This window comes from Nicotiana attenuata, chromosome 6 (assembly GCF_001879085.1).
Source record: "Nicotiana attenuata strain UT chromosome 6, NIATTr2, whole genome shotgun sequence".
Taxonomy (NCBI): Eukaryota; Viridiplantae; Streptophyta; class Magnoliopsida; order Solanales; family Solanaceae; genus Nicotiana; species Nicotiana attenuata.
In genome coordinates this window covers 35,662,467-35,689,971 of record NC_031994.1, presented here as the reverse complement: position 1 = coordinate 35,689,971, position 27,505 = coordinate 35,662,467, and the positions used below count along the sequence as shown (strand labels likewise).

General features: G+C 36.9%; 2 protein-coding genes across 5 annotated transcripts; both read left to right on the top strand.

Annotated features, from left to right (window-relative positions):
- Positions 233 to 1,979, top strand: LOC109227769. Its single transcript, XM_019392967.1, has 3 exons — positions 233 to 616; positions 807 to 1,417; positions 1,548 to 1,979. The coding sequence occupies exons 1-3, from the start codon at positions 328 to 330 to the stop codon at positions 1,977 to 1,979; spliced, it is 1,332 nt and encodes a 443-aa protein (XP_019248512.1). The 5' UTR covers positions 233 to 327.
- Positions 8,268 to 15,774, top strand: LOC109226830 (protein DEFECTIVE IN MERISTEM SILENCING 3-like). 4 transcript variants are annotated; one of them, XM_019391705.1, is made up of 8 exons: positions 8,268 to 8,416; positions 10,104 to 10,235; positions 10,412 to 10,526; positions 10,715 to 10,952; positions 11,767 to 11,958; positions 12,049 to 12,369; positions 13,010 to 13,232; positions 15,327 to 15,774. In XM_019391705.1, exons 1-8 carry the CDS (start codon positions 8,390 to 8,392, stop codon positions 15,363 to 15,365), a joined length of 1,287 nt encoding a protein of 428 aa, XP_019247250.1. In that variant the 5' UTR covers positions 8,268 to 8,389; the 3' UTR covers positions 15,366 to 15,774. The 4 variants fall into 4 exon arrangements, with proteins under 4 accessions (XP_019247250.1, XP_019247252.1, XP_019247251.1 ...); XM_019391707.1 differs by lacking the exon at positions 15,327 to 15,774 and adding an exon at positions 13,311 to 13,433; XM_019391706.1 differs by having other exon boundaries at positions 8,270 to 8,416; positions 15,322 to 15,774.

Sequence of the window (27,505 nt, the reverse complement as noted above, 5' to 3'; positions counted from 1 at the left end):
AGTATATATGTAGTTATGTTTTTGTATACAAGTGTATTTAGAAGTTGAATGGTCTTTAATCCTAGGTATCACCTTATGTGTATGGATGAAAATTGTGCTTGGAGTTTCAAATCTTCTGTCGTTTTCAAGGCAAACATATTCAAAGTGAGAAGTTACAATAATAATCACACATGGGGCTATGGTGAAAGATACTTAACACAACGTCCAGCTACTTCGGGTGTAATTCCTAGTATAGTCAAGGACAAGTATGTTAATCCAAAAAAAGTTTACACCGCAAATGATATAATAGAGGACATACAAAAGCAACACGGAATTGAGGTGAGCTACATGAAAGCATGGAGAGCTAAAGAGATAGCAATGGCAATGATAAGAGGGAGTCCTAGTGATTCATATAAGGAGTTGCCGAAGTATTTTTATATGTTAGAGCAAACAAATCCAGGAACGGTTACAAAGTTGCACAAATCAGAAGATGGATGCTTTCTTTATGCATATGTTTCGCTATATGCATCTATCAAGGGCTGGGAGCATTGCAGACCGATAATGGTTGTTGATGGAAGTTTCCTTAAAGCAGCATATAAGGGTACCATATTGACTGCTTGCACACAGGATGGAGCTGGTGAGTTGACTGCATCTACCTTGTTTCTGCAGTTTGTATAATGTTGTAGTTTCATGTATAAAAGTGTATAGGATTTCACAGCTACTGTTTTTATAAAATTTGCAGTTGGTATAAAATTGTATAATTGTGTATAACTGTGTATAATAGTTGTATAATTATCTGAATCCTAATATCTATTTTGTATAAACAGGAAAAATCCTTCCACTTGCATATGCAATTGTAGATTCAGAGAATAACAAATCTTGGGAGTGGCTCTTTGTCCAGATAAAGGGTACTTTTGGAGTTAGGGAAGGGATGTGTATAGTTTCAGATAGAAATGAAAGCATCTTCAATGCCACAAAAGTTGTGTACCTAGAAGTACCACATTGTATTTGCATGTTTCACTTGTGGAAGAATGTAAAGCGCACATTCAAGAAACATCACAAACAATTGAAGGATATCTTCTTTGCTTTGGCTAGAGCTTACACGGTAGAGAAGTTTGAGTACCATATGACAGAGATGTGCAAAATTGATCCGAGAGTGCGGCCTTACTTGTTCGAAATTGGATACGAAAGGTGGTCTAGGGCATATTCCAAAGTGAAAAGGTCGATGGTAATGACTTCCAATATTGCAGAGTCAATTAATGCAGCAAACAAGGATGCTAGAGAGTTACCAGTAATGCGATTGCTGGAGTACATGACAAATTTGCTACAACAGTGGAACAACAAAAATAGAAAAAGTGCAATGGAGACATCTACAGAGCTTGGCAAAAAGTACGACAAACTCCTTCGGGAAAATCTGATTGCATCGGAGCAAATGACGGTAAATTGAATCAAATATAATGATGCTTGGCACTGCTAACTTGCATTTTACTGCTTGTATAAGGATGTATATCTCTGTATAATAATGTATAATGTTCTTTCACTTTTTTTTTAAAAAAAAACTTTTGCAGGTGAGGCCTGCTACGGACAAGTTATATACTGTGTTTGAAGGGGTAAGGCGAAACATAGTGTGCCTTGAAGAGGGAACATGCAGTTGTGGAAAATTTCAAATGGATGAACTTCCATGTCCGCATGCTTGGGCAGTTTTGAAGAACCAGCAGCTGAAACCTGGCCAGTATTGCTCTTTTTACTACAAGAAGGATAAACTCCTTAGAACTTATGAATTTCCAGTGAATCCGATGCCAGATGAGAGTTTATGGGTAATCCCAACAGAGGTGATGGAAGATGTGGTCCTACCACCTAAAGGGAGAAGGAATGCAGGAAGGCCAAGAAAGGAAAGACTCAAACCTGCTTCAGAAAAAGAGTCTAAGAGGGCATTTTCATGTTCTGTGTGTGGACAAGGTGGTCACAATAGAAAAACATGTAGGAATCGACCAAAATAGCTAGTTGAAAACATAACACTTCCTATTACATTTGTTGTCATGTTGAGTAGTTAAGTTTCACAAACAATAGAGTTACAAATGTTGATTAGTTAAGTTTCACAAGCAATTGACGAATTGACATGTTTCATTATACATGTTTTGCTTATCCAATAATAGTGTCTTCCTGTTTTTAATGGTACTAAATATATTGATAAATTGTAGAAATACAAAACAGGACTGCAAACAATCACTGGTATTACATGTATACAGATGTATAAATGAGAACATAAGTTTGTATAAATTTGTATAACTATGTATATTATTGTATACATATGTTTAAAACCTGCTACATTAACAAAACTGCAACCATAATGAAAATACATACTTTGTTAAAGGACAAAAGCAACTGATATATTCATTAAAATGTAATTCATTCACAGCAACAATGTGTAATGACTGCCTCAAATTACACAAAAATAAAAAAAACATCTATAATATCCTTTAAGGTTATCTCACAAGTAGCAGAATAGTTACAAAACTAGGCAACAACTCCTGATACATAGAAAAACTACAGTAAAATGGGAAAAACAGAACTACTTTCTCGGTCGCCCCCTCTTCCTCTTCTTGAAAAGTCTCCCTGTGATTTCATCACCACTAATTGCACCGGACTGTTGTTTTTTCCTTCCATAATCCCACAACAGAGATTCCCGCCTGGTGCGAAGTGTCTCAATGTCAAAATTATCCTTTCGAATTTCTTTACCAAGGATGAAATACTCAGCAAAGCCAGCAACAAAAGCACCACAATCACTGTAATTAAAAAGAAACGAATTAGATTCAAATAGGTACACTAATAGTAAAATAGTAAAACAATTGAGATTAACCTACCATTTGATCTGTTGGGGAACATTATTAACCAGATTAATCTGCAAAGCATCAGAATGGAATTTATCGGTATATGCACCATTGTTCCAATCAATGCCCTTCTTCTCGACATAAAAATCAGAACTCTTCAAGAAGTAAGGTATCAGAATTGCATAAGGTAATGCAGCATCCAAAACAAGTCTATCATTAATAGCTCCACGATTAGAATCATAGATGTGGATGCACCTATCTATGAAGGTAAACACCCCCAAAACCCAATGGCCCAATTTTGCTCTTCCCCGCTTCACATAGATAGGGAATAAGACGTGGTCAACAGTGTGCCACGGGACATTTGCATCACAATAATATCCTCTAATGTACTCTTCTATCTCATGCCCTTCAGGAATCACTGAAGGATCTTGATTCACTTTGAAAACTTTATACAGGGAGTTGATTTTGTTACCAAAGGCAAAGTCGGTTGTAGTAAACCGCATGGCAACACTCGGCCCATATTTTTCCCTCTTCCTCAAATAATAAAAGAGGACATCCAAGTGCTGAAACAAGAAATAAAACAGAACAACCATCACTACCAGATATTTTAAATATAGAAATTTATATACTATTATACAGAGGTACATATTTATACAAGGTTATACAATCTTATACAATGTTATACAATCTTATATTGTGATTATACAAGGCTATGTATACACTATGGAGGTCTCAAATAATAAAGATATGCAACAAATAAAAAAAGACATTAGAACATAAATTTATTAAATACCGTGTCAATGAAAGGTCGACCACAATATGCAAGTGAGTGGAACCAATCCTTCGTGGTCACATTACACGAGCCAAAAGTAAAAGCTTCCGCAAGCTTATTTACTTCATTGGGATTTTTGGCACTTCAAATCACAGAAAATATAAAGTAATCAGAACTACATTCATTGACAAGTTTAAAATCAGAACATGAAAGATTAAAGAAAGTGAAGATACATTCGCCTCGTATCCATCCCATTATCAACAAACGCGCAAAACTCTTTAGCCAACGGCGACAATGGATCAAAATCATCAATTTCGATCGTGAAAGGATGCTTGATATCAAAAATGAGCTTGGGCGCCGATCCTGATGCCCCCGAATCAAAAACTGGCAAATATAGAGAATTGGCATATTTCCCGGGTATTTTCTGTCGAACTGACTTTTCAGGAGAAATGAAATCATCTTCTACGTCTATGATTGATTGTTTGTGAAGCACAATTTGGGACATCTGTAGCGCAGCTAAATCTTTATCACCAATGTCATCCCAAAATATGTCACCCTTGACATCACCTGATGCCCCTTAGACGGAGAAAACAAATAATAAAAAACTTTAAAATAAAGAAAAGAAAAATCAGATAAAAAAAGAAGATAAAATACAGAACAAATACCATGATCAACACCATCAGTAACTCCCTCGTCTGCTAGCACGTCATCTTGATTCACTTGATTGACAAAGTCAGGAACAACATCATATTGATAACCATCATATTCGCCAGGACCGGATGTATTGTCATCAGACACGCACTGATGAATATAATAACAAACAATAGAAAGATAAGGCATAACTGTTGAGTGATGATTCAGAGAAGGCATAACTATTGAGTGATTTGGTTTTATCAGTAAACAATTACCTTAGAATTAGTAAAATCCTCCCTCGTTTGTTTGGTTTCCTTCATATTCAGAAAACTGGACACTATTTCAATGGAAGAAACTACATAATTGTTGAGTGTCGTTACTGTATCAGTCAACTACAACAACAAAAAAAAAATCAAAAGCAAATCAACAAAACCATGTTTATAACCAAAAAACCATGTATATACAAAAAGTACTGATAAACTACAGAAAAGTTAAAGGTCCAGTACCTTTCCAACAACACTCCTCAACTTCTCAACTTCAGCATTCAACAGATCAATGCGCACCAAAGGATCATAACTCGGGTTAGGCTGTCGATCCATATTCTGAGGAGAAGGTCGTTTAGACTGCTGCTCCGTATTCTGAGGATAAGGTCGTTTAGACTGTTGCTCCATATTCTGAGGACAAGGTGGAGATGCAGCGATAGAATCATCAGTGTGAAAGGCAGGCACCACAGGCACATCCCCTGATGCAACATTATCGGTATTAACTTCAAAAAGCGTGTCAATGTTCAGAGTTGACAGCTCTTCACGAGTAGGGGAAATGTTCCTATAGTTCAACTACAAGAAAAAAAACTAGATTACAATGGTAGAAAAAGGAAATTGTAACATATTCATAAATATACATACAGAAAAACTGAAATCATATATGAAGAAGTATTATGGTACAAAATGTTTACCTTGTCGATATTACACATGATCACCCCGCCAGTCAAATCCGCATATGTTGGAGTTTCAGTCACTTTCCAATTAAGAATGCGTGGCACATTTGTTCCAACGCGAACAGCTAGATGGTTGTCAACATTAGAGCAACACTCAAAAAACCATACTTGTAATGCAAGTGGCAAACCCCCAAGCCTATACATTGTCAAATAGTCACACTGTCCGTCCCTCATTGTCCTTAAAATATCTTCAAATGACTTTTTTTCCCAAGCATACGTATGATATTGACCACTTTCAATGATATCAAAATCATCTTTGTTGATACCATGATTATTGGCATATGAGAATATGAAATGATGGACAAACACCATCAAGGCCATCTTGAACGCATCTTCGTCCGACTTCCAGTCCTTTTTCTTGAAGCGATCAAGAAGCTGCCCCCTAGTTATAGCCTTTTTTCCATCTCCTGGAAAATACTCTTTTAGCAACCTATTAACATCTGGTTTGTCATAGAAAGTGGCATCGTCGTCTACACACTTCAAACCAGTGATAACAGCAAACTCTCCAATGCCAAAACGCAACAAACAACCATTAATTTGCACCCACAACTCCCTTTCACGTCCTGGGACGACTTCCCTCAATAATATACAATGAATAAGTTGATTTTGAATTTTAAATTGAGGGAGGTCCAAGAAGTACCCAAAACAACTAGCACGGAACATCTGAAGCTGTGTGTCAGTCAAATATTGCTTCAAAATGCTCACAATCTCAGTCTCGGTGTGGGAGCTAATCCTGTTGTGGAAATAATCAACTGGTTGTATATAGAAGTCCCCAACCTTGCATAAGAAAAAATAACAAGAAATAGATCAGGAACAGAAACTATAGTAAAACATTTTTATAAAAATATATAAATAAATATAGCAGAACTTGTATAAAGATGTATAAACAACTGTATAACTTTGTATAAAATTATATAACCATGTATAAATTACTAGCAACAGAGGGAATATCTTCAACTGAGCTTTTCTCTCATTCAATTTGGAGCGAATAGCAAACCTTTGTTCTTTCGATAAGGAATCAAGGCCACTATCACCATCATCCTTGATCTTTCTCCTTTTCGGTTTAACATTGCGGCCTACATCATCTTCGTTAACCAAATCAACTTTCAGCTTTTCTTTTAATTTTTGAGGTCTCCCACATTTCTTACTCCATATTCTAACAATGTTAACCGGAGTAGGAGTATTACTTGTTTGCGACCGAGTCACTCGAGTGCTCCCTTGTTGCAACTTTTTTGGAGGAGGAGGAGACTCAAAATCATCATCATCGGGATCCCGGACATGTGTTTTCGCTTCAGAAGAAGGTGGTGAGGGCAAGTCACTCGATGATTTAACTGGAGTGGGAGTATTTCTCGTTTGAGAACGAGTCATCCGACTGCTCTCTTGTTGCGAATTTTTAGGAGGAGCAGGAGACTCAAAATCATCACAATGTGGCGCCTGGACATTTACATTAGATTCAGAATCAGGGCTAGAGGGCAAGTCCCTCAATCTTTTCGCATAATCAAACTTAACGCCTTTTCCAGCAATCTTCATTTTGCTTTTAGAAGCAGCTACTTTTGAGCACATTTTCTACAATAAACCAAACAACCGAAGCTTTAACAAAATTGAAGACAACTGAAGGAAAACACAAAAATTAAACTGTAACAAAACTCAAAGGTTAACCAAAACTAAAGGCCATGAACACAAAGCAGAGGCCAATTTTCCCAAATTGTAACAAAAATCAAAAAATAAAAAATTCTACCCTAAAAGTCGAAATAACAGAGCATGCAAACTAAAACATCAAGTTTAATCCTAGAACGAAGATAGATGGAACACAAAATCAAACGAAAAATACAGCAACATTGTAAGAAACTAGGCATAATCAGAAAAAGCAAAAAAATTAAAAATAAAACAAAATTCAAAACCAAAATTGTGGTAAAAGCATAGAATGAAACGGAAATTACCTGAAATTAAGATTAAAAGCTCGAAAAATTAGTTGAACCCAACAATGGAGGTCGGTTATCGTTTGAGAAAAGCCTGAGAAAAACGTGAGGAAGAGAGAGAAAGAGAAACAAAGAAATTGAAATTTAAAATATTAAAACGGTTATTTTGAGTTGTGGGCTACCGGGTGTAAAGTAAATTTCATAAAATATACAACACGGGCTAATCCAGGTGAAGGCTTAAAATATGGGCTATTTTCGAATGGGCTGTCTGGACCAAGTGATATATGGTGTAATTTTGTCTTTAAAATATTTGCACACGCGGAAAGCAATTTACACACTAAAAAGCATCTAAGTTTTTACTTTTAAACTAATAATAATATGTATTCTTATAGATTTTTATTATGATTTATGAATAATTAATTATTTAGTAAGTACTTTTTAGTGTAACCCTGTACATAGGGGTGTTCATGGTTCGGTTTGGATCGGTTTTTCCCTAAAAAGAAACCAAACCAAGTAAGTCGATTTTTCAAATATTAGAACCAAACCAAACCAATTAAGTCGATTTTTTCTCGATTCGGTTTATGTCGGGTTTTGTCGGTGTTTTCGGTGTTTTCGGTTATTTGTTATTTTTTTCTTAAATATAAGACATACACGACCAAACACATATTCCGGCGACCACATTTTCAACGTAACACTATCAAATCAATTGCCCTTTGAGAAATCTATTATTTACTAAAATATATTGATGATAATTGAATCAAATAGTAATGAATAATTTTAAAGACTCAATTAAAAATATATTTTTTTAACATGAAATGGATTCTTACACTTAACAAAAGAAAACTACCAATCAAACTAGAATATAAAGGTAAAAAACTGTACTAAAAGTGCAAACGATTAACATTCACCATAAAATTTTTGAAATTTTGCATAAAAATATACCTATATATATATATATATAGGTGTAATAATAAATTTGAAATAGCTACTCCTATAGTCGGTTTGGGTCGGATTTTTCCGATTTTTTTTTGATTAAAATCAAAATCAAACAGAATTTGGTCGAGTTTTAAAATTCAAAATCAAAACCAAAGGGTTTTCCCTTTGGTTTGGTTTTCCCTTTCCCTCACTCGGCAAAGCCCTATATAAGTTCATTTTACTGTCACGACATGTGCGTTGCTCACTCCCATTGCCCGTTTCCTCCGCCTGGAGTCTCCGACGATCCTTGCTGACCGCCGGCGATCAACTGCATCAACGGTGAATGTCGATAAACGACGAGAAAGTGAAGGTACTATTCCTTTTCTTTATCTCGCTCCGGATTCATCTCCTGCTCGTCGAGTCAAATATCTTTTTAACTACTGTTTCTCTTAACTCATTCTCTCATAGATACTCGGTTAAGGCTTAAAAACTCCGAGAAACACTTAATTAAACTAATAGACAGTGGAAATGATGTCATGCATGTATATGTTTCTCCGGTGAATTTCGATGCTTTTTTAGTTACTTCCTTGAGAACATTTGGGCGAAATTGAAGGACCCTCCAACTCTTGAATTAAAAAAGAGCTACGTTTCAATTCAAAGCTTGTAGGCATCAGCTATACGAATCCTTGATATCCATTTCTTTCCATTTGGACCAGTTATATTTTAAATAAAGATTTAACCCAAATTGTAGTCAAAGATAAAATTGTGTGTGTACTGACAGTAAAGTGCCATTCTTTTTGGCACAGAGGGACTGTTAAGTTTCAAAAAGTACTTGACTGTTGATGCATAAGATGGTTGCATTTGTTAGATTTTTTTACGTAGTAAGAGAGCAAGATAAAGGTGATAGAAAAGAAAAGCTTCCTCAAACTTAGTGTTAACAACTGCATTCCAGAGAACAGCTGTAATTTGCTGCTTCTTGTAGTCAGGATCCGAGGACGTGAAGGGTTCAAAATTAGGTCCTCATATTTTATTGAGCTGTTTCTTTTTCTGGTTAGTGCCGGGTACCGGCATAAGATGGGACTGGAATTCCAAGATTTTGCGCTGGAAAACTTTTGGCCAATTTATACTCTAGGACTCTTTAATAGATACTTCAGAATACTGTTTATTCCTACCTCGAGTATTTCCTTTTTATTCTTTTTATTCTTTCTAGTAAACTGGTAGTACTTGGTCTAATATTTTATGGTACAAAATAAGAGTGTGGCGGGTGGGGGGTGATCATCACTTGGCTTCTTGAATAGATGACACAATGGGTGGTGGTTGGCTTTAGCTTACTTGCTGTGGATGTTACAAGGTGAGACTTGGTGGTTGAATGTTGGTCTGTCGGTATAACGTTGCATGCCAATTGACTTCGTAAAATCTCAGGATCCTGGGACTATTTTTTATTTTTTTAAAATCATTTATTTTCTCGTACTGTTTGAAACAGTTGAGACCATAATGATGAATAGCCAGTTTTTACAATGGCAGTGCCTTTTAATCCTCCCTATTGCAATTACATACCTACAACCTGAAAGGACTTAGCTTTCAGGACTAAGCTAATTATGCTTGAGTTTGACATCAAATATGTAAACTAGTCAGCAAAGTAAAACAAGTTTCTTTTCAGTTTCCTAACGTTTGATCAAGTGGTCTGAAATTCCTAAAATGTGGAATTTTTACATCTACAGCCTCAGACTAGATTCTCCTTTTTCTATAGCATATGGGCTGCGTAAACTTTTGATTTGCACTTGTAGAATATATAATCTGCATATCAACCTCTATCATCAGGAGGTAACTCCAGTCGTCTTCAATTTAAAATGGAAAAAAAGTATGAAAGTTTGCTACAATTTACAATTTATTAGTTACTTCAACACTAGTATGAAAGTTTGCTACAATTTACAATTTATTAGTTACTTCAACACTTAGTGTGGTAGGTACTCTGGGAGCTACTGATTATATCATTTTGTAGTTTTTCCTGGATAAGCACATTTGATCGCAGATTTTGTTATTATTTTTTTTTCCAGTTGCCAATCAATGCTAATCCTATAGTTGTGCATGAGCCGAGGTTCAGTCAAGGAGGTCAGGCTGATTACTACTCTTTTGCGAGGGACACAATGCAAAATGGAACGGCTGAGGCAACTATCTACAACTCCAAGGTTGTTAACATTATGCATGAAATTTCACAAGTTATATTATTTTATCTTGCAGGAAATGTCATATGAAAAATTAGTGAGTGCCTGTGATTAATGGATACCCGTTTACAGCTGTTACTTGAGATTTACCACATTTTTAATATTGTGCAAAACCAATCAGTACCAGCTATATACTGCAGAAACTTGAGGATGTTGTGCATGAAATGGGTCTAAAAATTAAACAACACGAAGAGAATATCAAATTCCTGAAGACTCAAAAGAATGGGTTGGATAATTCGATCTTAGATATGCAAGGTACCTTCCTTTTACTTAAGTTTAGCTAGTAATTAGATATGGATGGTCATTCTAGTTATTTTTGTTGAATCAGTGGGTGTCCCTTAATCAATGCATTTACCCTTTGTATTTATGCAAGCTAAGTTTAACATGAGAAAACTACAATATCAAGATGTCTGTTTCACATTTCCTGTTTGTGGGTACTGTAGTCGCTCTTGGCAAGTATCAGACAGAGAGTGAATCTGGTCCTGAAAATGAGGAACTTTCCCATGTATTGAGTGAGCAGGAGACAATTGAACAAATCTTAAGATATGAGAAATCTGCAGCTGGCATCTGGTGCCAACTAAAAACTCGTCATGGAACTCAAGCTTCTCATCTTCCTTTGACGAAGGATGTTCTGGGAATTGTTGCTATGCTTGGGAAAGTTGATGACGACAATCTTAGCAGGTTAATTTTATTTCAATTAATGTATTTGCTTGCCTTTTCTGCTATAATTTAGCTACATCGCAGCCATATCATAAAACTTGTAGCACCTATTCATTCTATCACAATCAGGATGACGACATGTTGCTAGCTGATATTCAAATTGACTAGAGATATACTTAATATAATTGTGTGCAGAAGTCGGGTGGGTTGTAGAAAGGTTTTTACTTCAACAAGCAAGATAATATATTGTGGTGTTCTATGTTAGTTTCATCTCTTAAATATTGAAATTTGCATCCCATGATGTTTGTTCATCTTCCTCATCTTCTTGCTCCTGCATTACTAATGGTGAAAAGACATTCCCATGCCTAACTAATCAAAAACCAATATTATTCAATGAGTTGAAGGTGCTAGTGTTTGTGGGATTTGAGTGTTGAGTAACTTCTTTTGTTCCTCATATTTTCTCTTATTATCGAGTCTTTTCCTTCAGTAATTTCTGGAGAGATTATGAGGTCAAGAATGGATTGGAATGAGATAATGGAAGAAATTGTCCTTAGATATTTAGTGCATCTATTCTAGGCCACTGCAGTTCTCAACTCTTTGTCATGAGCGGATTCACATTTATTTTTAGATGTAAATGTGTTTGTGCATACCAAATTTGTCACTGTGTTTCTTCATATCTCTATAGTCTCAAAGAACATACAAAAACATGAATTTCTTTCTGTTTGAACTAGTTGTGACGATATGAGAAGTTGAGAAGCATGCTTTCAAGAAGGGCAAATAATGGCAGCTTGTTCTGTATTATGGCTGACATGTATATTTGATCTCTGAAATCCAGGCTTCTCTCAGATTATTTGGGACTTGAGACTATGCTAGCAATCGTGTGCAAGACATATGATGGTATCAAAGCACTGGAAACATACGATAAGGAAGGCTATATAAACAAGACTTCTGGTCTTCATGGACTTGGATCTTCTATTGGAAGGTCTTTGGATGGCCGATTTCTTGTTATCTGTCTTGAAAATTTAAGGTTTGAGATCAAGATTATGTTTCTTGAAAAAACTGATGCATCTCTTTTGACATACCTTTGATCCCTTTCCTTCTTTTGGTTCATTTTTAGACCATATGGTGGTGAGTTCATAGCTGACGACCCTCAAAGGAGGCTTGATATTTTGAAGCCAAGATTACCCAATGGGGAATCTCCACCTGGTTTTCTTGGCTTTGCTGTGAATATGGTCAATATAGACAGTGTGAACTTATATTGTGCTACAAGCAGTGGTTACGGTCTAAGAGAGACTCTCTTCTATAACCTGTTTTCACGCTTGCACATATATAGAACAAGAGCAGATATGTTACAGGCTCTCCCTTGTATTAGAGATGGAGCCATATCTTTGGATGGAGGAATAATAAAGCATAACAATGTGTTTGCCCTGGGCAAGAGGTAAATAAGCTTGTTTTAAATAGTTATATCTCTGTATTTCAGAAACTACAGAAAACAATTTATTTCTATTTTCTGAAGCTGGTGCTGTTTCTGTTTATGCTTATGTGCGTGTAGCTTCAACTTCGTGAGTTCAGCTGTACAGCTTCTATGAACTTCCTCTTACAATCTGTCTCCTGTGGTCCCGAAAATATGTTCGTCTGTCATTTAATGCATAAACAGCAAGGAAGCTACAAAACTGTCTTTATCGATTTGTTTGTCTATTGTGTTTTTATTTCATAATGATATGCCCACCATTTATCAGTGAATTCTTCATCCAAAGATAAAAAAGAGACCGCAGTATATAATATAATTTAATCAAGAAAGGTAACCCTATGGTAAGATATATGAATTTGAGCGACTTACATTACAACTGTAGAATATCCTTTTGTGAAAGAAAGACTAGTTCATGAGATTTTCAGGGACTGGACATGACATTAAATTCACAATCTTTTCTGTAAATTATCTTCTCTTGGGCTCTCTTTGACAGAATGTATTTCCTCTTAGGTTTATATACCAGGAATAGCATAACTAAGTCGTCATGAAATTATATATTCTGAATCTGAGTTGGGTTTATGTCTTTCTATTGTATTCTTGGTAAAAGGGAAGTAGATTTGAAATTTCCAAAGAGCTTTGCAAAGTCAAATTTGCCGCAGGACTACTTTGAAATTGAAAGACAGATAAAGGAGATGAAGTGGAAAAAGGAAAGAACTGTAGAAGATATGCAGAGAGAACAAGCATTGCTAGATCATGCAAGGTTCAACTTTGGTATAAAGAAGCAAGAGTATTTGAAGTTTCTTGCACAAAACTCATCTTACACAAGACAGGTAATGACAAAGAGTAGCTTACTCGGCTAGCAATATGCTGGTCATTGATTAATTCTGAACAGTTTGTGTTGCTGATAGTAAGCAGATAATGAAGTCAGTTATCTCTGAGTTGGTTCTGGTAAAAATCGTGGACATTTTTAACTTAATCATCATTGTCCATGAAGGATCCAGCTTTGGTTGATTGAAAGTAACTTTTGATAATTGCGAACACTCGGGAGCATTTTGTTGATTGTGTTGGAACAACTAATCCCACCATAACTCTTACACAAATTGATATAGTGTTTGGTTGGTCGCATAAGAAAAAATAATTGCTGTACAACTAAAGCAGTGTTTGGTTGACGGAACTAAATAAGTACTAGCATTAAGTTATATGGGAATGTATGCATTATTTTATGCAGCATGAAATGTGGAATAAGAATACGTGTTCTGGAAATGTGGAGATTAAACTATTTAAAGACAAAAATGCAATCTCTTCATTGTTAATTACCACATAAACAGTCTCTGCGTTATAATTTTCACATAACTAATATGAGAACCAAACGATCCCTTAGTGTTATTATTCCTAGCTGAGACTTCTGCATGGAGAGAACATGAGAGGTGTTTATTTTTTTCCTGGAAACTTCTTAGTGTGCACCTTCTTTCATTATGGCAGTTATGATTATTTTGTTTACGCAATCTAAAGATCTAGAAATCGGGAATGCTAAAATGCTGGTGGATTTTGACTTTGATAGTTTCACGGTAAATCAGCAAAATGGTTTTTGGTTGGATGAAGCAAAGATGTCTCTCACGTAGTCTTTGCTGATACCAGTTCTGTTGTTCGCTTTTAATTTTAAAAACTCTTCTCCATTTTACACTGAGCATGTGATATTTATGAATTGTCCAATATACCATCTAAAGTCTCAGCTCTTGAAACATTTGTAGAGTATTCTAGCACTTTCAAAGACAGCTGTTTATATTAAAGCTCTTCAAGAAAATGCAGTAAGCACTGTTTCAAGTTTGTAGGGAATTGTTTTTGTGAGAAATGGTAATTATATTGAATATGCAGGCAAGAATAATGCTGAGGTATGTATAGGTGAACAAAAAACCAAAATAAGATACCTTTCTAATCCTGTAGGGATTCTTAGAGGCTAATTAATGATTTTGCTTCATTTACAAACTCCTCTTTACACCAGAAGGAAAACAAAAAAGTACAATTAAACATAATCTGTAGGGAATATTAGATAACAAATAAACCAGGCTTCTAATATTTGTAAGTTTTGGTGTGTATTTGGAGTTCTCATGTAGCAATATTAGCGAGGAAGTAATATTGTAGGCAAGATATCTGCAGTGCTTGGGAAGAATCTTTTGCAAGTATTAGAAATATAAATTCTGTTCTATCATAACATCTGAAAGAATGGAGAAGAGATTAGATAATGAAAATAAATATGAGCGGAAGTTTCAGGTTGTGTCAAACCAATTTTCTTACCTATCCAACAGCGCAATCCTCCAAATAGAGCAAGATTGGTTCCGTTGGAAAGTACAAAATGGAAATTTGGATCCACAAAGTGCTTTTCTCAAGAGACAGCCAAAGGCGCATTTATCACACCTTGAAGGAGGAAATAGTGGAGCAGGATAGTTAAACTGGCAGTGGCAGGTGAAAAAGTGCCTCTTGCCTTGGAAGCTCTACAAGCATTGTGAAGATATGATCTCGTATATGTTTGTCTTCCCTTTATGCAATAGAATAATCAGGAAAATTATAGGACCCGAGCTTAATATTTTTCCTAGATGAAGCAGCAGGTGGTCCGTTGAACCTATAAAAAAAGGAAAATGGTTGTTGAAGAAAGTACCCTTGTGTACCTACAGTATTCTAAATCTGATGATTATAGACGTTAATTATCCCATGGTAGTTTGTTACCATGCTATGTCACCTTTTCTTTTTCCTGGATAAAAAATGGGGAAAACAGAGATATTAAATAAATGATTGAAGACATAATAGAGCGTCAGAGGCTTGCTGATGTTGTTATGCCTTTCAAGCTTGTCAAGCTTTTTATAAATGTACTTCTAAAATATTCCTATTTGTGTATGACATATTGTTTCCATGTATATGCAGCACAGCTTCAAGCAGGAGGGGAGCGCTTGACCCTGATATCATGATTTGATGGAAACTCCTTAGACCTGTTTCAGTATTGGACAAGAAGAAGCTCTATCAGTAAATCAATCCTGCATAAACTCAGTCTAAAAGTTGCCTTAAAGGATTTATTGAATTACATATGCAGTCTCATGAATTTCTGATTCCTTTTTAGGTCAATTTCAGGCATGTAACAAACTTAGATACACAATTTGTTAGTCAAAGGGACAATTACGAGAAGAGGTCCAAGGACCGACCTTTCTTGTCTCTCATGTTTGAACCTGTACCAAGTTGCAGAATGTGTTGTTAACTGTACATCTTGTGGTAGTATTGCAGATTTCAGTTACAACTGAAGCTGGAAATGGATTTTGATCCAACAAACAAAATTTTCAACTAGTGCACCTTGAAATGTTTGAAATAGCTGGTATACTTGAATCAGATTCATCATTTTGTGTTTGTGTAAAGGCCAACTGGTCCACTAGCAGTCCCAAGAAACATAATTCTAGGTGAAAATGGTATTTTATGGATAAATTCTCTGTTGCACACATTGATTGCAGAAAGTGTAGCAAGTAGCAACCCCTTACACTGAAATGGGCTAGTGTAGATTAGAATTTCCCAGCAAGAGTATATTTGCCAGTGTCATATTTTGGTAATCTACAAGCTTGGCATAGGTGATGAGGTAAAGGGGAAGGAGAAAGGGCTTGAAGAGTTAAATTGAGATTGTGGAGCCTCAAATGACTTCTTGCGAGGGCGGGCACTCATAGCCTGTTCGGCCTAAGCCTTTTTTGGGGCCAAAAGTGTTTTTTTTTAAAGTATGTTTTTAAAAAAAAAATTGAGGTGTTTGGCTAAGCTTAGAATGGAAAAAAAGTGCTTTTGAGGAGAAGCAGAAGTACTTTTGGAGAAGTAGAAAAAGTAGTTTTTCTCCAAAAGTACTTTTTTTGAAATGCACTTTTGAGAAAAATATACTTAAAAACAGTTTTTAAAAGCTTGGTCAAACACTAATTGTTGTTCAGGCCAAACACTAATTGCTGCTCAGAAGTGCTTTTTAAATTAATTAGCCAAACACAAACTATTTCTTACGAAAAGTTCTAAAAAAAAATACTTTTCAAAATAAGTTGATTTTTACAGCTTGACCAACTAAATAATGGAGATTAGCTGCAGTGGATGTCCCTATAATCGTCGGTAGGGGGATAAGATAAATCTTCTACAGAACTGTATATGTACCTTGATATATTTGAATATTTTTCCAGATGCCCCTCCAAAAGTACAACAAGAAATAACATAAAGAAGATCAACACCACATTAAAGAGAGACGAACAGCTTATGCTAGAAGGAAACAGTTGTATCTTTAGATTCTTTTTTAAGAAATATTAATCTAACTACAAAATTGGAGCTATTAGTTTAAGTAAATTTTCATATAAACTGTAAAAATAGCACGGTATAGCCAGTTTTCGGACTGGTCAATTAAAAATAGCCAGCGTTTACCAAGTCAATGAAAAATAGCCACCGTTTTGCTGCAATAGAGACCGGTCCAGCATAATATACTAGAGTTCGGCGCACTTGTGTATGAACTCCAGCATATTATGTTGGACCGGTATACTTTGCTGGCTCCAGTATAATATACTGGAGACTGGAGCACCGGTGCTCCAAACTCCAGTATATTATACTAGACAATTATACTTGCTGAAACTCCAGTATATTAAACTGGAGTTCTAGTGTACTTATGCTTGAACTCCATCATATTATGCTGGAGTTCCAACATACTATCCTGGAACTCCAGTATAATATGCTGGAGTTCAAGTATACTTATGCTGGAACTCCAGCATAATATACTTGAGTTTTTTCCGGGTTTTGAACAGTGTTTTCGCTCAGATTTATCTTTACATAAAAAGTGGCTAAATTTCGATTACTTTTGAAATTGGACTATTTTTGAACGAACAGTTGTAAATTGGCTATTTTTAAATTTCTCCCATATAAACTTGATACATAACAAGGTTTGACCAGATGTCAGTCCAATTTTACCAAATATCAATAGTTACAACACCGGCTTCCAAGTGTTGACTATACAAAATGGAGAGTCAAATGGTGTTTTAGACCTTAACAAACTTTTTTTTTTAACTTTATTGTCTTTTTACAAGAGATTTTTATTTTTATACCTAAGAAATCTGAAAAATAACACACAAGAGTTCTGATAAGATCATTTTCTTCTATTTAAATTGTAAGTGGCCATAGCAAAGTGTTTCCTCCAAAAATGAACCATTCAAACTTCTAATAAGAAAAACTAGCATCCTCATATTTTTGGCAAATTAGAAGCTATTATGAGGATAAATTTATGAAACTTGTGTGGAAGATTGTACAGGATTAGGAACACACTTGATATGGGTGTAATTCATAAAAAGAACCTAATTTCATACCAGTCCATGAATCATAATTTCAAATTATTATTAAGAACAACATCTCCATCCACCCAAACTGAAGAATACTAGTCCGTGCATGCACAAGCCCAATACATACTTGAAGTAGCTAGGTTTTGGTGCTATTTGCTGATTAAAGTATAACCAATAGTGCTCTAGTGGCTGGAAATTCGATTGAATACAAACACTGAGGTAATACAGATAATTCTATCCTATTTTTCAGTTGAATATATCAATTGCTGATTAGTTATGATTAGTTGTGTACTGGCGCAAAAACGTATAAAAAAAATAGTTTTAAGCTCATTAGTGCGTAATATCAAGGCAGTAACGAGGACATAGCATAGCTGCTGCATATATTCGAGGACTAGTGACTCGTACTTTATTACATGTGAACTTTGCTCGGATCATATAAATTATTTAAGTATTGAGCTCAGTAAACTTTAGTTGTATCTGTTAGTAATAATTCTCTGGTAATATTTTAAACCTTTGTTGACAAATGTCTTGATGAAGACCATGTGGAAGTCTGGGAAGAGATAAATGGCAAGATGCATGCAAGAGACTTTGACAAATGGCAAGGAAAGCCTTAAGCTTTTTTGCCTATAAAATGGTCTTCCCTTAAGCCAATTTCAATCATCACACATCCTCTCATACGTCTCTCTCTCTTCTTCCTTCCAATTCATTTTCTATAATATTTAATCAACATTACACATTAGTTGGTCTTCCTTTTTTCCTACTAGCTGGATTTGTGTAATATTTAATTTTGCTGATTCATGTATCCTCCCTAATAGAGGTAGGCTTGTTTAATCCTGGGGAAATATTTCACATTTTCTTAGGACAGTGCCTAGCACGACTCAAGCCAGTCCGTGTATCCGTTCACAAATAATATTATTGCAGTATTATTATCGTTATTTTCGGTGTCATTTCCCTACAATCTATGAAACTATGGCAAGTAATACTACTACGGAAATTTTTGATGGTGCTACCAATTTTGGTGTTGTCTTTACTGCTACTGTTCCAACTGTCCTGCCAGATATCCATGGTGTTGCAAATACATTATTGCATCCACAACTTTGGCAGACACTAATGTCCAAACACAGGTATGTGAACAAACATGGTTACATATCCAATGCTAATATTAAAACCTTCAAGAAAAATGCATGATGATAGACTATAATTACGTATTTTAGTCGCTTATTACACTCTAATTTACTGCACTTTAATTGAGTTTGAGCTTTAATCGCTAGTGTCTTGCACTAACAGTGTGTTTTATGCCTTGTAGGAGTGATTCCGAAATATATAGATGTTATGAAATGAATTCAAGTGATTTGGAGCTTTGAAGTCTGAGTAAAAGCCCAAGGAATTAAGTCGGGATCGTGTTCGGGGATCAACGGATGATAAAACAACAATACAAAGACTCGAGTAGGCATATTGTGTACTGTCTAGTAAAATGCACATAACTTTTTTCTCAGAACTTCATTTGGGCGCCACAATATATGGTTGGAAAGCTAACTCAAAGGGCTACAACTTTCATATTTTATATTTTTCCAAATTTCAAATGGAACAGGGTCGAAAACGCGATTGAAACTGCGACTGCGGACCTGACGCGGCAGAACACTGCTGCAGATTCTGAAGGCCACTCTGGCCGCGGTCCTGGCGTAACCGCGGTAGGACCGCGGAAGGACGCATAAATTTCAGGGACTAAAGTGCAAAACACGGGATTTTAAGCCCTAAACCCTATATTAAACGAAGGAAGCCGGCCAAGAAAGGGGAGAATGATTTTTGGAAGTGAAAAACATCAGAAGGAAGGGCAAGAGGCAAGGAGGATTGTTGGGCATCAATCTTTAATCTTCTTCTTTGTTCTTTTACCTTTGAATATGAATTCTTTTGTGATTTTTGTTATTTTCATGAGTAGCTAACTTTTCTAATCTAAGGTTATGGTGAAACCCGTTGGGGATGAATTGGTTGTTATAAGTAATATAGATTTGAATTAGTTTAATATCTATTTGTTCAACTATGTTTTGATTGTGGTTAATTGAAAGGATCCTCAATTAGCTGTTCCTATTTATTATGTATCTGCTTGAGAGAGAGTGCATATTTAGGTAGTTGTTTGAACAACATCACTCCCGGAATATAGGCGAGAGTCATAACCGAGGGTTTAGAGGTTGGATTAGAGATAACGATACCTCGGGTGCGATCTAAGTGAATTGTAATGCGAATCTAGCTAGCGTAGCTTGAGAGAGTGCATCTAGTAAATTATCATAATTGCTTGAGAGAGATTTATGATAGCTGGAGAGTTCATGATTGATAGAGGCAACTAAGTCAACGCTATAAGAAACATACAACCAAGGAAATCAACAACAGGGGAAACCATTACCTTAGACCTTTATTCTAATTGTTTACAATTCAAGCATAGTTAGTTTTCAGCTGTTTATTTATTTTCAATCTTGTCTTCTTGGTGATATTAAACAGATTGTGACGACCCAAAGGGTCATCACCTGTATTCCTACTCCCTCTGTACTTCTGAGGCCCTGGAAACCTCATTTGGGGTTGCCTCGAGTTGTGTGCGCAGTTCGGGCGCGTAGCCGGAAAAGTTTAAATATGAAATTTGTGAGAAAAATTGTTAAATCTTGGTATTTAATTGATTCAGTTTGACTTCGATCAACGTTTTGGGCAAACGGACTCGGACCCGTGATTTGACGGTCCCGGAGGGTCTGTAGGAAAATATGAGACTTGGGCGTATGCCCGGAATCAAATTCCGAGGTCCCAAGCCCGAGAAATGAATTTTTGTGTGAAATTGTTTTCTGGAAATAATTAAGGAAATTGAAAATGAAAAAGACTGTGGTATCGGGCTCGTATTTTGGTTCCGACGTCCGGTACAAGTCTTATATACGGCTTAAGTATTTTCTGTAAAGTTTGGTTGAATTTGGACGTCGTTTGACGTGTTTTGGACTAAAAACTCTAAACTTGATGTTTTATGAAAAATTGGAAGGAATCCTGGGTCTTGAGGCCTAATTTGATGATTATGATGTTGTTTGGGCGATTGGATCGCACGAATGAGTCCGTAGGATGTTTTTGGGCTTATATGTATGTTCGGTTTGGAGCCCCGAGGGCTCGGGTGAGTTTTGAGTAGGTCCCAGGAGGTCTTAGGCTAGAAAAATAGCAGATGGTTGCAGGTTCAGGGGTTGCAGGCCCCCAGCGCGGCCGCGGTCATTTTCGCGCGGTCCACGCTGGAAGCCGCGGTGCGTCCTTGCGCGGTCCGCGTGGCTAGGTTCAGAGGGCCAGTGAATTCTAGGTTAACCAGCGCGGCCGAGCACCAAATCAGTGCGGTCCGCGCTGGGTAGGTTCAGAGAGTCATTTTCTTCCCTTCCTCGGTGCGGCCGCGGTGCATTTTTGTGCGATCCGCGCCAGTCTTCAGCACAGTATATAAAGTCGGGATTTTCAGTCATTTTTTACTTTTTCAAAACCTAAAACATAAGAGGCGATTTTCCAAACGATTCCACTTCTTCAAAACGATTGGTAAGTGACTTCTAACTCATTTTCTTTACTCCTTAACATCTTTAAACATAATTTCAACTTCAAAACAAAGATTTTAATGGGAAAATTGAGAATTTAGGGTAGAACCTAGGTTTTCTAAAATTGGGGGTTTTGGACCTCAATTCGGGGTCCGATTCCAAAATAACTTACATATTTGAGTTCATGGAGGAATGGATAAACGGGTTTTGGTTCGAACCTCGGGTTTTGACCATGTGGGCACGGGGGCATTTTTGACCTTTCGGGGTAAATTGATGAAAAAGCTATAATTAGTCATTGGGTTTGATTTGTTTAGCACATATTGATATCATGAAGTCCTTATTGCATAGATTTGGTCGAGTTGGAGCCGAATTCGAGAGGGAAAGCGGTTGTGGAGGATTGTATTGGCCGCGGAAGTTGAGGTAAGTGTTTGGTTTAACCCTAACTTGAGGGAATAGGAGTTGAGTCTTGTTTGCTAGTTGCTAAATGATCGAGTACGATGTATAGGCATGGTGACGAGTTCCTATACATTGGGGTCTAGCATGACCGTGAGTCCTTATATGTGGGTTGTTTGGATATTGTCATGCCTTCCATGCTTACTTGATGACTCTATGCGTTGTAAACACCTTGTGAAAGATATTGTGATTGTGGAAATTCGTGGAGCATTGGCTTGGTCTGAAATACAAATGGTGAGAGCATATGAAATGAGAAATGCCTTGGAGCTTGACACGAGTGCTAATGAGAACTAGGATATAGAAATGAAAGAAAAGGAGAAATACGATTTACTCTTGCATGGTTGTTATTGGTTGTTTGTGTACCCTTGTTGGGATTTCCTCCCAAATACTTGTTCACTCCCTGCCTTTTATTTGTGCCTGTTGCTTGGGCAAGGTTGAGAGGTAGACATTGTGGATCGGGTTGCACGCCGCAACAGTGATAATTGTGGATCAGGTTGCACGCCGTAACAGTGATAATTGTGGATCGGGTTGCGCGCCGCAATAGTGATAATTGTGGATCGGGTTGCAAGCCGCAACAGTGATATTTGTGGATCGGGTTGCACGCCGCAACAGTGTTGTAATGTATTAGGGTCGGGTTGCGCGCCGCAACAGTTATTGATGCAAATGTGTTTAGTGTTGGTATTAGTTTCTTGTTCGCCTTAAATTTTAAATTTACACCTAGATTGATTACTTTGGATTTACTGTTAATATTGTTAGCTCCCCACAACATGTTTACCCTCCCATACTGTTAGTTGCTTTGTACTTCGATTTCTGCTGTATATTTATAATTGCACAAGTTTATGTGAGGTCCAGTCTAGCCTCGTCACTACTTCGCCGGGGTTAGGCTAGGCACTTACCAGCACATGGGGTCGGTTGTGCTGATGCTACACTCTGTGCATTTTTGCACAGGTCCAGGTATTGAGCAACAGCAACAACATTAGCACGGGGGGGAACCTTCAGTCCAGAGAGACCCGAGGTAGCTTGCAGGCGTCCGCAGGCCCGGAGTCTCCCTTCTATCTTTACATTTGGCTGTCATCTCATTGTACCCGAGATAAACAGATTGTGTTTCTTTCAGACTTTGTATGTAGTACTCCTTAGATGTTCGTGAGTATGTGACTCCAGTCCCGGGGTAGAGACGTATGTTGGAAATTTCTGTATTTCATTCAGTTATATAAATTTAAGACTTCCGCTAATGTTTTTAATTCTGTCGCCTTTATTTAATGCCGTTAATTGTAAAAAAGGAACATGTGTTTAATGAATTTGTTAATTAAGTTGGCTTGCCTAGCTCCTATTAGTAGGCGCCATCACGACCCTCGAGGGTGGGAAATCCGGATCGTGACACAGATATAGCTAAGCCTTAGTTCTCTGTGGGATTCGTCTCCGGACTTTTAGACCGGGTTATATTTGCAGCGACCGCTTATCCTTTTTAGGACTAGAGTTGGGCGTGATCAAATTTTGGCGCCGTTGCCGGGGAACTAACGGTGTAGTTGTAGCTGTATATATTGCTAGGTTTCAAGTTTGAACTTTTAGTTTATTTTATTTTTTTGTATTTTTTTATAACTGTTGATTTGAGAAATATGGCATCTTGGAATTATGGGAATTTAGGTGTAGATAATTCTACTATTGATCTCCATACATATTGTGAAGGAAACCACCCGTGGCAAAATTTTCAAAACGTTCCTAAGAGCGAGTTATGTGCACCAACTCAATCTTATTTGTGGAATGTGTGTGATGTGTGTGGTGGTAAAAATGGTCACCTTCATGGTTGTGCTTATATTTCTTATTTTCCCCCAACCCCTTACTATGATGGTTCTACCTTTTCTTGTGAAGTTAATAGGAACAAAGAACCTGGGAATGCGGACCTGAAGGAGATCAAGGATATGCTAAAGTGTCTTCTGGAACAAAACAATGAGAAACAATTGCACATAGAAAGGCAAGAGGCAATTATTCGCAAGTTGGAGGCTCAATTGAGTCAAGTGGTTGGAGCTTTTAATGCTCAACAAGCCAATATGTAGGATAGTAGCCAAGAGAGCATGTAATTGAGGTGTTAATTGGGGAGGTCAGAGTAGAACATCAACAACCTAGCCAACTAGAATTTGAGGATGTCAATGTTGAAGAAGTAATACTAGAGTCAACCAAGAACGTTGAAGATACAAATTTAGTTGACTCTAGTGTGATTGGTGTTGAGGAGGTTAAAAATCTTGAAGTTCATGTATTTGAGCGCGTTGGGCCTCATTTCAAACACTTCTCTACATTATGTTTAGACGGTGAAATGGAAATTCACCCTTATGAGCATAAAAAGGAGTCCAAGGAAGAGGTAGATGAGCCTTATATTTTGGATTTCTCAAGGCCGTCTAGGCAAGGTGACACTCCTCGGTCGAGAGCCAACAAGTGCATAAGATTTTATCTAATTTTTGGCTCGCAAGAATTTGTACCGCCCCAAGAGCATAATCATAAGCTTGAAGCAAAACTTGGGGTTCAATTCATAAGCTCGAGGTGGAGGCAAAAAGTGATTCGCGTCGTGCCGCGACGTTGAATCAAGCGCTTGTTTGGAGGCAACCCAGCTTTATTGCTTTCTTTTATTTATTTATTTATTTTCTTTATTGTATGATTCTTGTAGTGTCGATTTTTTATTTTCTAGAAGCGTGGAAAGCAAAGCTATTGGAAGGATGCAACAGCAAATCAAATGGTTGGAACTAAGTGTGAGGTACCCGCAGGAAGGACCAAGCCTGGGAGAAGTCTGAGTACCCCATGAACTGCTAGTGCTTCGGCCTTTGGCCTACCAGGGAGTTTCTCTTACCCTCTTATGGTTATGCTGTGCATTGGGGACAATGCACAATTTTAAGTGTGGGGTGATGAGATTGTCTGGGTGACTTTTCATGCTACTTTAGCTGTATTAGTTTAATTAAATAGTATTTTTTTTTTAAAAAAGATTGGACTTTTCCCGACGATGGATCTATTAGACAATTTTCTTGAGGGATTTAAGTCTAAAAAAAAAACAAAAAGATTTTCTTTGTAGGTAGTGTAATAATTCCCCCTTGGTTTTTCTTTGTGCCGCGGTTCTTTTCCAAGGGTTTTATTTGAACCAGGTGTAGTTAGTTTTTTTTTTGGGAGTAGAGCCATTGTATTGTGTTTTGAATTGAAGCAATATCTCTTGACTTTGTTATGCCTTGAGAATAGTGAGTACTTTGGCTGTGACGCTTAGGATCAGTTTTTGACTCTTGTATAAGTACCTTAAATTGTATGATCTTAAATTTGCTTAACTGCTCTGACTAGGGTGTCTTGATGAATCCAATCCTGAGTGAGTTATGTGCCATGTGTGTGTAAGGTTTTGCGTTATTCAGTGCATTGCATTTGATGCCTAGAACTTGCCCTGTGTGTTTGCAAAGCGAAATAGTAGTTTTGTTCAATCTTGGAAGTGATATAGGCGTTTCTTTGTTGAGCCGGATATGTATATTTTACCCACATAATTGTTATGTATCGTAGTTAACCAATTTGAGCCTCTAATCCTATTACTTTGGCAACCACATTACAAGTCTTACCCAATTGTTTGAATGGACTATCTATTTGAACCTTTTAACCTCTCATAAGCACTTGAATTGTGATGATTTATGTAAAAGTTAAAGTGTGGGGTGGTTGGTTTGGCTTTTGAGTGGAACTAATAAAATCAGGAGAAAGGTGCACTGTTTTGAACAAGTAAGAGCCACTTGAATTGGAAAAAAAAATATAGTTGTGTTGCTGTGAAAAAAAAGTATTTCTTTAATAAGTGGTGACTCTTGCTGTAATTGTGCTTAAAGAAGTATGGGGTAATATACATTGATGTAAATGTGGAGTTTGGTTTGACATAAATATGGGGTTTGAATGTTAAAGTATATGTATTAAAGTGCTTAGGGAGGTGTAGTCACTCTTATATCTAAATATATCCTACCCGTCCCGTAGCCTACATTACAACCAAATAAAGTCCTAATTGATCCTAGATTGAATGAGCTCGATTAGTGGAGTAGTACACTACGGGCAAGCTTATGGTGCATCTTTTGTGGCATATGAATATTTTTCTGAGAGTGAGTGAATTCTTTTTATCTTGAGTTCCTAAGTGTTCTTAAATTTTATTGTATGGAACTACTCTCTTTTGTTGTGTGAGGGTACTTGATTCATGAAGGAAAGGTAATGTCAGTGATCTCTATGTTAGAGTAAGTGGGTGAGTTGTGAATAACGCGTCGTACTTATGAGTCAAATCTTGAGGTGAAGATGTTACGCTTTTGTGCTTAGTCTATTTTAACTTACGCTTTTGTGCTTAGTCCATTTTAACTACACGTGGTGTGATGAGTTAGGAGAATTGTTTTAAAAGGTCGTGTCTATAAAAAAGCGTAGTTTGATTGCTCGAGGACGAGCAATGGTTTAAGTGTGGGGTGTTGATGATAGGCTATAATTACGTATTTTAGTCGCTTATTACACTCTAATTTACTGCACTTTAATTGAGTTTGAGCTTTAATCGCTAGTGTCTTGCACTAACGGTGTGTTTTATGTCTTGTAGGAGTGATTTCGAGATATATAGATGTTATGGAATGAATTCAAGTGATTTGGAGCTTTGAAGTCTGAGTAAAAGCCCAAGGAATTAAGCCGGGATCGTGTTCGGGGATCAACGGATGATAAAACAACAATACAAAGACTCGAGTAGGCATATTGCGTACTGTCTAGTAAAATGCACATAACTTTTTTCTCAGAACTCCATTTGGGCTCCAAAATATATGGTTGGAAAGCTAACTCAAAGGGATACAACTTTTATATTTTATGTTTTACCAAATTTCAAACGGAACAGGGCCGAAAACGCGATTGAAACTGCAACTGCGGACCTGACGCGGCAGAACACTGCTGCAGATTCTGAAGGCCACTCTGGCCGCGGTCCTAGCGTAACCGCGGTAGGACCGCGGCAGGACGCGTAAATTTCAGGGACTAAAGTGAAAAATACGGGATTTTATGCCCTAAACCCTATATTAAACGAAGGAAGCCGGCCAAGAAAGGGGAGAATGATTTTTGGAAGTGAAAAACATCAGAAGGAAGGGCAAGAGGCAAGGAGGATCATTGGGCATCAATCTCTAATCTTCTTCTTTGTTCTTTTACCTTTGAATATGAATTCTTTTGTGATTTTTGTTATTTTCATGAGTAGCTAACTTTTCTAATCTAAGGTTTTGGTGATTGGGGATGAATTGGTTGTTATAAGTAATATAGATTTGAATTAGTTTAATCTCTATTTGTTCAACTATATTTTGATTGTGGTTAATTGAAAGGATCCTCAATTAGCTGTTCCTATTTATTATGTATCTTCTTGAGAGAGAGTGCATATTTAGGTAGTTGTTTGAACAACATCACTTCCGGAGTATAGGCGAGAGTGATAACCGAGGGTTTAGAGGTTGGATTAGAGATAACGATACCTCGGGTGCGATCTAAGTGAACTGTAATGCGAATCTAGCTAGCGTAGCTTGAGAGAGTGCGTCTAGTAAATTATCATAATTGCTTGAGAGAGATTTATGATAGTTGGAGAGTTCATGATTGATAGAGGCAACTAAGTCAACGCTATAAGAAACATACAACCAAGGAAATCAACAACGGGAGAAACCATTACCTTAGACCTTTATTCTAATTGTTTACAATTCAAGCATAGTTAGTTTTCTGCTGTTTATTTATTTTCAATCTTGTCTTCTTGGTGATATTAAACAGATACAGCTAAGCCTTAGTTCTCTGTGGGAT

Coding starts and splice junctions, on each gene's coding strand:
- LOC109227769 (XM_019392967.1), top strand. CDS start 328: ATGAAAGCATGGAGAGCTAAAGAGATAGCAATGGCAATGATAAGAGGG. Junction 617..806: donor TTGCACACAGGATGGAGCTG/GTGAGTTGACTG, acceptor TTGTATAAACAG/GAAAAATCCTTCCACTTGCA. Junction 1,418..1,547: donor TTGCATCGGAGCAAATGACG/GTAAATTGAATC, acceptor AAACTTTTGCAG/GTGAGGCCTGCTACGGACAA.
- LOC109226830 (XM_019391705.1), top strand. CDS start 8,390: ATGTCGATAAACGACGAGAAAGTGAAG. Junction 12,370..13,009: donor GTGTTTGCCCTGGGCAAGAG/GTAAATAAGCTT, acceptor TCTTGGTAAAAG/GGAAGTAGATTTGAAATTTC. Junction 13,233..15,326: donor ACTCATCTTACACAAGACAG/GTAATGACAAAG, acceptor TATGCAGCACAG/CTTCAAGCAGGAGGGGAGCG.